The sequence below is a fragment of the Lycorma delicatula genome, chromosome 2, assembly GCF_047948215.1.
Source record: "Lycorma delicatula isolate Av1 chromosome 2, ASM4794821v1, whole genome shotgun sequence".
Lineage (NCBI taxonomy): Eukaryota > Metazoa > Arthropoda > Insecta > Hemiptera > Fulgoridae > Lycorma > Lycorma delicatula.
The window spans coordinates 69582207-69596313 of record NC_134456.1 but is presented as its reverse complement, the minus strand read 5'-3'; the positions used below and the strand labels follow the sequence as shown (position 1 = coordinate 69596313).

Here is a 14107-nt window from a genome sequence, read left to right as displayed (position 1 = left end):
TTCACCGTAAGTGTTCCAAAGAAATACGAGGTATGTGTACAAGAGAATGTGGGTCACCGACTCTCAGTGAGCTCACTTCTGTATTTAGGACTGCCATTATATTACTAACAGTTACACGTAATTAAAAATAAAAATTCAAGATAAATTATTTAAAAGTCTGTATACAAGTGTGCGCACGAAAAAAAGAATCAGGGAGGAATGTCCTAAAAAACTAGCCAAACTCAGAAGAAAACAGGGCTTTTTAAAATACTGACAAAACACTAGAGGTCTATTAACAACTAACCGAACAATCAAAATAACAAGTGGTAAATATCTTATACAGAAATTAAATACTGGTTCTGTTCTTTCTCCGCATCAAAGTGGGGTACTTCTCGAAGAAATAGAATAATGAAATTCAGCAGATTTGAAATGGGAACAATAAAAGGGTTCTATTTCGGTAGATGCAATCTATCTACAAAAATAATTCTACTGAAAAGTAAATTATGTCGGACTACCGATGCTCTTTTCTTCAAACCGAAAAACCAAAATCGTTTGAAATTCATCCAAGTAAGTCATATATTATAAAAAAATAATAATAAAAATTTAAAAAATCTGATGAGGACATCACATGACTTCCTTGTACGCCTATTAAATTACGTATACACATTTTTTGTATACTTCATTTGAAAGTGAGATACGATCCTCCAATTCTTTAATAAAGTGGACAGTTACACAATTGCCGGAGCAGTAATGAACTAAAAGATAACAATTTTTTAAAGATCGGACATGTATGCCTCAGTGTATATGCTGTTCTTGCGAGGGTCTATTTTTCAGTCATCCTGTAGTTAATGTAGATAAAATTAAACAGAAATTCCAAAATAATTAAACTAGAAAATCCAAAAATAATACGATTCTAATTATAATTTTCAATTAATATTAAATAATCAGATGTTTCACCAAAGCTATTACATATACACATATGTAATAATGCCTATTAAATTGCATACACATATTATTAAAAGTACATAAAATTTTATTTCACTAATACGCGTAACTGCAGATTTTTTTTACAATTTTTTTTTTCAAATTATTTTACATTCTCGGGTTAATAATTATCAATAAATAAATATATTTAAATTAAAAAAAAAAGTAGATGAAATCTGATTTGAACCGGTGCCCTCCCCGAAGATGCAAATATTTCAATTAACATTTTATTTTGCTATAACTCTATAACTAATGAAAAATAAGTACTACTAATGATATATCGCTGAAAAGCTCTCTCTATGAGAGTTTATTACTGCAGTTAAGAAAAAGTAATAAATCCAATCTTTTGGATTTTGAACTTTTTTGGACAGTTTTGGTTCAGTCGATTGCAATCAAAATGGGAGGTGCACAATTAGATGTTACAACTGTTACAAATCCAAAATTTCAACATCCTACGGCTAATCGTTTTTGAGTTATACGAGATACATACCTACGTACAGACGCCAAGTCTAAAGTAGTCAAAATGGATTCAGGGATGGTCAAAATAGATATTTCCGTTGAAATCTGAAAAGCCAAATTTTTCGCGATCACAATACCTCCTTTACTTTGAACAAGGAGGTAAAAACGTTAAAAAATTGATTTAAAAGTAATAAGATTTCGAAACAATATCACGCATAAAAAATAGATCTTAAAAAATATATAATCGTGAAAATATTAACATAAATAATTACAATAAATTTAGAAACAAATATTGATTAACTTAAAATCCATTCGAGAAATAATTTGAAAACAGCAACGAAGAAAAAAGATTATAATGTTATGAATTAGTTAAATCTAAGCTTTAAAAAATATAATTCACTATTTTTGAAGCCAATGTATATGTTTACCAAATACAGAATCCCATCTTACAATTCATATGATTTTCCCCCCATTTAGAATCAAGAAATTTCCAGAAATAATTATTCATTTACTCTTCAACAGATGCGAAAACATAAATATAATATAGATTTTAACGTGGATTTTTGCGTTGTTTCCTTCTTTTTTATTTTAAAAAGAAATTAATACGTAAATCTCATTTTATCCTAGCCAGTCGGGTTCACGTGCTCCCCCGACCGTCTAGTTAGAGAGCGGAGCCTCCTGAAACCCCGGGGCCCAGGTCGACCCAGGCGAGTCCCATGGGCTCTCCGTGAACTCCAGGAGTCATGGGGCCCAATCCATGGTCAAAGAGTTCGCTTTGCTCGCCATTCTCATCTATCCAGAAGGCTCCGGTCCCTGGACCACCGCAATGTTCGTTATCCTCATGATCGAGAGAATAATACTGATAAATAATCATTAAGGTATTCAGGCTTTATAGAAATCTGAAAAAGAAGCTACATTACAAAAGAAAAAATAATATCAACTACGGTAACTAAAGTGCACAAACCATTGACGAGGAAAACTCCACAACCTATCTCAGTTGCCAAGGTGACAGAAGTATAACAATGAACTAAATGGATTAATTTATTTTTCATTAATTAATATATTTAATTAACAACTTCACCCCCTAGGAGCTAGGTTTTCGATATATGGCTTAAATCCTTCCGTTGGATAACACGAATGTACCCTGCAAATTTGAAAGGGATCTGTTGTTGGTTCCCGCGTGATGCTTATACAAACTAACAGACAAATTTTCGCATTTATGTACAAGATCTTCAATAATAAAGAAATAATACTAAAAAAAAAAAGTAATGCGTAATAGCAGGAACTAATCAAAGACTGATAAGATACATAAATTGAATTCGATGATATATTTTTGCTTATGAATTTAAAATTATGTGTACTAAAAAAAAATTGTACATAGACAGCTAAAAAAATTACTTAAATTATTAACCACTTAATTTACATAAGATCTCTACTCCATCTTCTTTTAGATGTTGGAATGGGGTTTTCCAGTAAGATGAGATAGAAAAAAGTTCATAAGTCAAGGAGAAAATCCCTTAATTCTTTAAAATCACAAAAACACAATTTTTTTTTTTTACTTTTCTCTTTTCATTAACTCTTCAAGGAGGTAAAATATATAATGACTGAAAATCAACACAAACACACTTAAACTAAGCTTTCTAATTTTTAATTCCTTTTCTAAATGAATAATGTCCAAATCAGAAACATTTTTACCAATTTTATTTACCATAACTCTTTTTTACAAATCAGAAAAACACCCGAAAAGTTACATTGCATCGGTCATTTTACGTAATGCTCAAAAGGTTTAGGATTTAGTTTTTCGCTGCCTTACACTTTTTTAACGTATTCCAGCCAAGATTACTTAAAAAAAAAATTAGCAAGTCAAAGAAAACAGCGGTATTTTACGAGATAGTTTTACTTTAGACTTTTAATTTATTTAAATTTTATCAATCTGTTAAATTAATAATTTTCATAAGAATCTGTAGATATTTTGAATAACACACAAGAAAAAAATACAACTATCGCCAGGAGATACGCGTAAACCACACAGAAATTTTTAAGGTAGAAGTTAGTATTCTGTTATCATTAAAATAAAACCAAGCCTCGCTTCTGGTATAGCGGTTCCACATATTTTTAGAAGTGTAATAAAGGTAAAATCAAGAGCAACAAAAATTCTGAAAAAAATCAGAAATCTCGTCAACGATGCGGCTGGTAATAATTTATAATTATCAACGTCGACTAATAACTATACAATCTATTTACTGATTCTGTACGACTGGTTCGAACCCACTTAAGGTATTGTTACATTTATGGTAAATCGGTCGGATTAATTCAACAACAGTTTTTTAGGATTGGTCGGTCTTATACAGAAAAATAGCAATCGCCGAACCCAATTTAGTTTTATAACCTACAACGAAACAATCTATGTACAAAGATCCCATATTATTATTATTATTTTTATTACATTGCACAATAGGCTATACATAAAAGAAACACAAAGTTAGCGCGAAGACGAAACTAACGTAACGTTAAAATCGGATAACCGGAATTATCACAATATAACAACTATTGGATCGGGTACGGTACATAAATAAAATAATCAAGCGACCAAATAATTTCAGTGATTAAACTAATTAAAATAGCCTATACTCAACGAAGCGAAACAGATATGATGCAAATAATAAGCTGATGCTACTTAATAAAGCAGTATAACCAATTACAGTAGTGTTACTGAACCGATCGTGTATATTTAACATCTCACGTAAACCACAAAATTACACTGTAACAATTACTTTTACGTGGTGTTAATTATGGATAAAACATTCTAGATAAAAAGTTAGTATCGATTAGTAAAGTTTGTACATTCGAAAGACACGTGCAAACATGGAAATCATTAAGGTATTCTCTCGAAACAAAAAATATTTTGTTTTCTTTTTTAATAAAAATGGATCAAAAACGAAAAGGTCGTTCGGATACAGAGTGATCGAATTTTATTTGCCTTCGCTTCAACGTAGAGCAGACTCTTTTTAGGAAACAATCTTCCTTTGGGCAAGTTTCTGATTAAAAGAGGATTACGGAACGCCAAATCCACACAATTTATGGATTCATGAATATTTATCCATAAAACATCCTAATAATCTGTTAATATAAATTTTCTTTACAAGTGCGGTTAACTAATAAAAAAAACCCTACGAAATACATATAGAAAGCTTCTAAATGTTCAAACCCTTGGAATTCTGGTCTCGGGATAAATCGAGTAACATCATACTTTAAATTATAAAAGCAACAACAACGCAAAATTTGACGAAGTTGTAAGATAGATTAATTTCTTCTATATACATTTTCTTAGTAACAAGAATGTATTAAAAACGTATATTCATCTACGTACCCTTTGATGTTATCTCATAGGCTAAGATTATATTCCATTATATCCGGAAAAGATTAATGTCAGATGATATATTTGTGTACTTCTAAAATCATAGGAGTGATTTTCATAAAAGACATCAATCGATTCTTCTCATTAGGCCAGTCAAATTAAATATAACGTCAAATTTAATTACGATTTATAATTAAGAAAATTATTGTATCATTCAGTTTGATTAAAAACAAATTTATATAACAAGAAAATTATAAATATAAAATAAACCAACATTCAAAATGTGTATTAGTAACCGACTGATAACAATAAGAGTACATAACATGAAATATATAAATATAATCAACAATGTCGTCGCTGTAAACGAAATAAAAAATCTAGAAATAGAACAGAAAAATAACTACTGCTTTAATCGCAAATAAAAATGAATTACTACTCATAAATTTGATAAGGCTTTAATATTCCTCGTATTAAACTTGGATAAAAAATAATCATTACAGAATATACACACTCGTATATTGCTATTCAATATCTTAGTAGTTTAAAATCAGCAATGAGCGACTGAAAATTATCACACATTACCCATATTAAATGGAGATTTGTGCCGTGTAATCTAGATAACGGATCGGATCAATATTACAAAAATAGTTATAAGTAATACTGAGGATTCAAGCGCTCCGCCCTTCGGTTGGACTGAAGGTCACGGAAAATAATCACGATATAATAAACAATTCGACAAACGTCAACTTTAATATCATCATTCATACATTCCTCTATTCTAAAATGTGGGCGAAAAGATGTGTAATAAAAGCATATTGTCAGTAACTTACCTTCCTTGACGGATTGAACGTACACCGGATTATCACCAGACACTTTCATACCGTATCCTTTATCATCCTTATAGACAATAATTTTCGTGTGAGAAAGGTGGTTGGGGCCGGAGCCCCCCTCCAGCAGACTAGTGCTCGAGATGGGCCGCGACCCCCCGGGCCGCCTGAACGAGGGCCCGTTCGACAACCCCCGTCCCCCCGCTCTGAAAAAATAACACAAAATATTAATTTATTGTAGTCAAAAGTATTAATTTATTAAAAAAACAGAATTATACGTTATTTAATGAATTTATTATAACTGATTTATTAAATTAATGTAAAAATTATAATCAAATACCTAATAAAAAGCAAGCATATCGTCTAAAAGTTTGTTAGATACTTTTCTCAAACTTTCCAAGCAGAAACTTAGTACAATACTTTACCTGTACGTCCTACTGCTTGAAAAACTATTAAAATCTTTCGGTCACTTAACAAAGGTTTATCTTTCAAATTTTACTTTATAAAAAAAAAGTAAAACATTGCAAAACGAGTTCTCGAAAGTTAAACATACAAAAAATCAGCTGTTCACTTACACACATTCAAATAATCACTTCCATTTTTAGGTAATTACAACAGAAAGCATAAAGTGAGACTGAAAAGTATTTAAACCAATGAAACCTACAACTCAGACTGCCATTTGCTAATCCGACCTACTGTACGTTCCTTATATAGGACTGGATATAACAAACGTTTATCGCAAGAGATAGAGATATCTTAACCCAATCAGGCAGATATCACTCACTTGAACAGAATTTAAAGCAGGGGATGACCGTTGAATGTTTATATGATAAAAAACAAAAAGTTCAATAAATTTTAATTTAAAATACAAAGGTAATAGATGTTAGTTCATTACAGTTATTCAATGATGAAGTTTCTACACGTAACTGATAAATTAAGTCTTCCAGCTTTTAAATCTTTTTTATTAGGACATTTTTTAAAACTCGTTTCTAATAAACTAATCTTGTTTCAGATAATGTTAGGATATCGGCAATTTCTCTAATGTTCCATATTAATAACCAAAACGCTAATTTATTCTAGCTTTAATCTTTGGTTTAGATCGCCCAACGTATCTTGAATTGCAATTACTTCTTTATACATCAAACGATAATTGCCTACTCTTTGGACAGGTTTAATTATATGTTTAATTTCAGAGGATATCCAATTCCTTACACTTAACCACGGTGATGTTTAAAAATATGTTATAGTTTTAATTAATTTTGATTTTTTTAATGTTTTATACAGACATTAATATGCAATTTTTGTCAACGTTTTTTCTTCCGATCCTCCTTTTCTTTTAATCTGAAATAGGTTGTTTTGATAAATATTTATTCTTTGATTCTGTTCTGTATACTGTCAATGGTTTCTTTAGTAAAATCTCTGTACTCAGCTATATATTTAATTAAATTAATTTTCTACGCTAACATTCATTTTGCTTCCACACAAAACGGCAACGTGTTTTTACATTGTAAAACTAAAAGCTTCCGTATCTTAATAAAACCGGCAGAAAATATGAATTAGCATTCATTTCTGGATTACCTATGAAAGATTAGCTAGAAATTAAAAAAAATGGATTTCACTGACGTTCACCTATTTATTTATAGATAAAAATAGCTATTAAACTGACAAGAATTTTGCTTCATACATAAATTTGTTAAATATATTCTTGTATTTTACATGGATTAATAAAAGACGTCCAACCATATCCTTCAAAATGTTTAATGCATCTTTGAACGGAATAATGAAATATGGTGCAGTAACATCGTAAAAATGTCAATAATTTGTAAAATCTCGTCTTTTAAATTATTAATTCGAACATTGTTATTTTTTACGGAAAAAGATGATGGTTGCTAAATTCATATAATAACCATTTTGCCGAATGATAAATAAGAGCATTTACTCTAGAAAATAAATTTGATTACAGTGTTTCAGTATTTTTTGAAAGGTGAAATACATATTTCCCAAAACCTCCGTAACTGTGGCAAGACCGCATGAGAAATAATTAGTCTGCGTTTCTCCTCGAAATTCAACATCTGTTGCGATTGCTAATAACAACCTCTTAGTTTCCCGAACGAAACTAGAAGAGGGATTTTGTTAATTTTTAACATACAAGTATAACCCGTTTTTCTTATTTTATAATGAAGTTATTATAATTTTATAATAAATGTGAGATAAATCAAGCATTAGTTTTTTTTTTAATTTAATTTAATGCAAGGAGTTTAATTTAATAATACGGAATCCACAAATAATTGTTAGATTTTTCAACTCAAACATATCTAACGCAGTTTCGTATTATTTTTTTATTTACGAATAAACATGCGCTGATAACCTAAGCAGATTTATAAACTTCTATTCGTATATTAATTTTCAAGTTTTACTGTAAAACGTTTCAAGTTCCTGTAGAAGAAAATTCCAAAGGTAACTTCTTTTGAAGAAAGAGATGAGTTTTGAAAAATCATCAAGTGATAAGTGTTCATCTTCCTAGACTATGAAGTGGTGTTCCAACCTTCAATGAGAAAACTTTAAAACCGACCATGCGGCAAGATTTAGGTATTCAAAAACCATCAACTCCTAAAAACTGCCTACCAAGTATACGTGCGGATTTTGAAAGATGCATGCATGAGCAGCTGGATGTGCGGATGCCAGCCAAAAGGAGTTGATGTTTTAACTACGGCTGAGACCTCCAAGTAGATTTTTCAACTTTAAAGACAATCTAGAGATAATCTTTAGGAATGACTGATAACTGATGAAATATAGTTACAATATTCTGATCCAGAGACTAACCAGTTATATTTTTAATACTGACACTCAGATCTCCACCCAAAACGTCGACTCGTGCTGACTTTTGGGTCTTCTAGTAACGAGTTATGAAAAAATTACAACTTCAAATCAATTAAACTAATATAAAATGTATGTATGTTATTTTAACATTTACTTATTTTAATATAATTTTTCTATAATTTTCATGCATAAAAGATAAAAATAACTTTGTTACAGTGTAACCAAAAATATGTAAAGACTGTGATGATAAAATTTAAAAAGCTCACAAGTATTTTTAAAAATAAGGATTAATTCTACATATTAAAAAAATCACTTTCAACATAATCCAATTACCATAAATTAAGCTACCTATAATCACAAATTGAAATATTTCTTTAAATCTACCATACATGCGATCCAAATAGAAAAAAAATAGTAAAATTACTTAAAACGTAAATGTAACATGCGTAACAGGCAAATAAATTGTAATCTAGGTGATAATAATGATCTGAGTATTATATACAATAGAATTAAGTGCAGTTTAATAAAGAACGGTATATCTAATACCAACACTTGGTTTTGAAACCAATTTACTTCACCATTCTCTCTTGACTGATACTTTTCACCGCTTAGATTGCACGTTAAATAAAACAAACAAACTTTAAAGTATCATATTAATCATGAATAGTCCATACTACTCATTAGGATGCGTTTTTTATTTTAGTTCTACTTGTCAACTGTCAAGAATCCAAACAAGAGAACGCTGAAGAATATTACCTGGTTTTTGACAAACAATAAAGGACTCATCTTGCAAACTTGTCATCCCTAGTCATGAGAAAAATTCGAAACGGTTTATTGTTAACACTAGCCAGGACTTTGTACTCTCTTTAACAATATCACTACTTCATGATTTACGAGGCTAGTTTAGAATTAAACTATCCCACTAGCTGTATATGACTATGGCTTGCGATAAGGTGTCGAGCGAAAAATGAACGCCGTTTACCTGCCCATATAAACAAAATCGGCTTTTAAGCTCCACTAGGAGCTAAATATTGCCTCGTAAGGAATTTACTTACTCCACATTCTATTTTTACCCCTTGACAATAAATCAACTTCATTAAGGTATTGTATTTTATTTACCTAACAATTATCTTTCATCTAGATCAGCCATATCATAAAGGAATTCTGAAGTTTCCTTTAAAAAAAAACAAAATGCCAATTTCTTATTCATAATTTGAACGATAAATATTAAACAAAGATAACTTCGAAACCGGATGAATTTTAACCTGTTGTGAAATAACACTATTCGCTGTTAGAACCCAACCTAAACAAATCATTTAAAAACAACCAGGAATCACTACAGTACGTAAAAATTTACAAAATGATTTATCTTCCACAAGCATTATTGATTAGAACATAAATATTTTAGTCAAATGCACTTTTCCTTTGACAGTCGATAGCAGTAACTGATAATAATTATAACAAGTAACACAGACGTATAAGCTTGTCATAATTATAAAGAGAATAAAAAGTGATAGAAATTGCTCAATTCAAGATAATTGGATTGTTACTGAATAATCAAACATGAAACAAGATACAAAATTTATAAAATCATTTCTTATCATTTAAAGCAAATTAGTACAATTAAACTTATGAAGTTTAGTATTTATTTAATAAGGCATATATTTTTATTTCACACGTTCATTGTATAAAAATAAGTTAACTTTATACATCAGACAAAATGTAACTGTACAACTTAAATATTTGTTTATATACAGTACACAAAATAATAGATATCGAACACAATAAATAAGCAATATAAATACAGTTATCCAATAACAAACTAAAGTCATATCGTAACACATTGTGTAGGGAATCACAGAAATCAATTTAAAATCCATCCTAAATTCCCATAAAACAACAGAACTTGATTAGCGATAATTAGTAAATAAAATGTTCAGTAAAATAACACAAATAAAAATTAACGTAAGATAAACATGATCAAGTTTCTTCGTAAAATCTATTTTCTGTAGAATCTACTTTATCTGTACTTTCTGTTGAAAGATAGTATTTTTTTTTTTTTTAAAGGAAACTTCATATATTGAATCATAATAATGGTGAGCATCGGCATCTCATCAGGCAGAGAAATCGACGAGTATAATACAACAATACTTAATTAAACTACATACAAGCTACCGGGATCGAACCCGATTTAGGTATACACAGTCATCCATCATTCATCTCATTAACGACGCCAAAGGGAAACTTACAAAGAAAATCTGTAACGAGTAAAGCATTCTCAATTTGTGAATAATAAATAAAAAATTATACACTGGTTACATTTTTATTATCGAAAAATTAATGAGATTCAAAATTTTGGCAATTAAAAAAAAAACAGTCAGCATTTTTCTACAATTAAATTCTTGTTATATTGAAATCAAATCGTATTCCACAAAACATTTTTGAAAATAATTTCCATGCAAAAAAGCATTCAGTCATACATTCATTATAGAATATTCATATTCTATATTCTAAATATTTAAAAATCTTTTTTCAACAAAATAATTTTTTTGAAATTGTATAATACTAGTTTTTCAACAGAAGTGAAAAAATGAGGTTTTAAACAGAAAAAAAATATTGAAAAGCCCTTTCTATTTTGTGGTAAAAACTTTCTCGCTAATATATTTTTAATACGTAAAATCAAACAGGAAACCACAGATGAATATATTTGAGGAATCTGGAAAAGGGAGATTACAAAATTAAAATAATAAATAAATATTAATAATAACAAGAAGGAAACTTATAACAAGTTCTAGTTAGCAACAAGAGGGAAAACTAACGGACAAAGTGGTTGTTTGGTAAACTAAGGTTGTGAGTGACGTCACAAGTACAATATTTTTCTCATTAGAAAAAATAAACATTAAAAATTTCTTGTGTGAAACGTCCTTCAATACTATTTCTAATTTAAATAGTAATTACATGTTACTTATTCTATTTTCAGAAAATATACCATTAATTACAAATAATTTTATTTGCTCTTACTAATCCTCCTTATAGTTTTTTGGATCAAACAAATTTCAAATATAAATAGTTCCAATCACGGGAACAATCTTATATTAGGTAAATCATTTCTTTTTTTTTTACTCAAGGATATTTTCTTCATGTTAAGACCGAAACTATTTCTTCAGAGTTCGTCGTTAAGTTACAGAACGTAATATCTAACAGTTTAAAAATTGTCTAGTAATAAAATAATGTAATAAACGGAAGTACTTCTTAGCCAATATTTTGAGAATAAAATTCTATCACAACAATAAATATTTGTATTTCTCTCTAAATTTTCCTTTACTCGATAAAAACAAAAACCTTTTATAAGTAAGAAACTGAACAGAATAAAAATAATATATTCCTTATTTCGTAAGGATTTGATTGTACAATCTTACATAAAAGTTTTAAAATATAACATCAATAAATTCTGTCATACGGTGCACAAAATGCACTGCTAAGTATCGAATTGTTTATTTTACTTAAACAGAAATTGCTATAGCCTGATTCGTTAGTATAACAAATGTAAAAGTTAGTAAAGAGATTACTTAATGGTCGATTTACAACTTAAAGCGGATGGAAAAATTATATCCCAAAATAAAACTGTTATTAGTTGTGATAAATAAATAGGAAACTTCAACGAAATTTTAGTTTCTAGAAGGTTTACAAAACCATAAACTTGTCGAATGATAAGGCGAAAGTAGAGTTTTAAAACGAAACTGTCACTAAAATAGTGCCACGTAAGGATACATAAAGATTGATTGGAAAATTATTCATATTCTTAAATGAATTACATGTAGGAAAAAATCCTCGGTTAACATATATAACGGTTTTTGGGTACATAAACAATTTCAAAGAATGTCACATTATTTTGAATTCAAGAATAAGGTAAAAAAGAAAATAAATAAATAAATAAAATTAGGTTATAAGACAACAAGAAACATCAAATAAAATTAATAAATTATTTAACAAATTTTTAAAGATATTTAAACTACGGTAAACCAGTGTTAAAAAAAAGTAATAATGTCAGTTAAAGATACAAGGAAAAATAGATAACAGCCAAGACAAAGCTAATAAGAAGATAAAGTATTTTCAAAACCGGTCGGTTATCACCTAATAAAATAAGTATGCAGTCCCTACCAATTAAACAAATTCATATTAAACAATATTTTCAAGAACCTTTATCAGTAAAAATAAAGGTATTTTTTCCTCATATAGGAATAAAAATTATTCATATTAAAAAAAAGACATTATAAAAGTATGAAAAATCACGCAATGATGAAGATTTTTTTTGTAAAATTCATAAAATTAAAAATGTTTACAATTTACCTGCTCTAATTAGAAATTATCTTTAAACAATAAAATTCTGTTTTGTTACGACAGATTTTTTATTTCAAAACCATGATTTCAGATTTCAAAGTTAACGATGTTTTTCCGACACACAGAAAAATCGAAAGTAAACAATTGTTTTAGGCGTTTTTCATAACCTAGATATTGTAATGCATATTTTCATGAGAGATGGAAGAAGATATTTCATCTGTGACCATAGAAAAAAGTAATAACTATTTTTTCCGAGGATTACAACCAGGAATCATTACAAATATTAACGGTTTAAAGCTGGAGGCGTCCAACAAAGTCTGATCAATTTATGACTAGGAGGAAAGAATTATTTAGATTACATTTCCGACATAAACTAAACTACAATTATTACTTGGAACTATTTTTTGCAACCTCTTTACATTTGTAATCGACCTACATACAAACTAGAGTTCAGAACTTATTTTGGATTAGTTGAAACACCGAAAATTCTTGTTTCAGATTAAATTCTAAAACTGAATTGATTATGTCGCAAAAACTTTATAAGATGAAACTTACTAAACCGCAAAGGCTTAATTATTATTAGCTATTATTTTATTCTTAGGAATAACTATTTCTAGAAATTCTTTCTGGCTTTTATTACATACAGAGATATATTGACAAAGAGGTACATCTCGACATTGATAAGTGTCCCAGATCAAAAACAAAAAAAAGTAACAAAATTCTGTATGTAAGGATGTACGCAATCTACAGAGTGGCGTGATGGAAAGGTGATTTTAGACTGTTCATTGCAAAGCAACAGTTTGAGCTGGCAGGATTACTGTGACGTCATTTTGTTCCTTAGTGCGTTTAATTAAAACAGAACGTTGGCCGTTTCATAGTTGCATCGTGTATTTACGGTAAAACCATTTTACCGAAATGATAATTTTATGAGCCTGAGCGAGAAAAATTTCATCGCTTTCAACTTCGGCGTCATAATCTGGTTCCGTCACCAGGTAAAGAAGTTGGAAATTTTTACTCTACAAATTCGGTGACGGTCAAAAGGAATCCTGACCGAAACAATCAAATTCTCGTCACTGAAAAGTCCGCAGCGTTATCACGGTAGTATGGTGTTAATGGTCTTGCCTCCTAGCACTTTAAACAAAGCATCGACTCCATATGCCGAGAACATCGAATTTAATTAAGCGAATGTCCTTTTGGCATTCGCTTAATGTGGCCCGCGACGGTGTTTAGTTTAGCTTACGAGATCACCAACTTTTTTGGTATGTAATTTTTTTTTAAATCTTCTCCGTCATCCTATTAACACTGATTAACTGAAAGCTAGGATTATGAAAAGATACAA

At 29.4% G+C, this 14107-nt stretch overlaps 1 protein-coding gene across 6 annotated transcripts in view; it reads right to left on the bottom strand.

The window, feature by feature from the left end:
- RhoGEF2 (Rho guanine nucleotide exchange factor 2) overlaps positions 1–14107 on the bottom strand; it is a 1010441-nt gene that overhangs the window by 980303 nt on the left and 16031 nt on the right. For all 6 annotated transcript variants that reach the window (XM_075355529.1, XM_075355530.1, XM_075355526.1 and 3 more), the window contains one exon: positions 5611–5813. In XM_075355529.1, coding sequence (XP_075211644.1) covers positions 5611–5813 — 203 coding nt within the window. The remainder of the gene's footprint in view (positions 1–5610; positions 5814–14107) is intronic.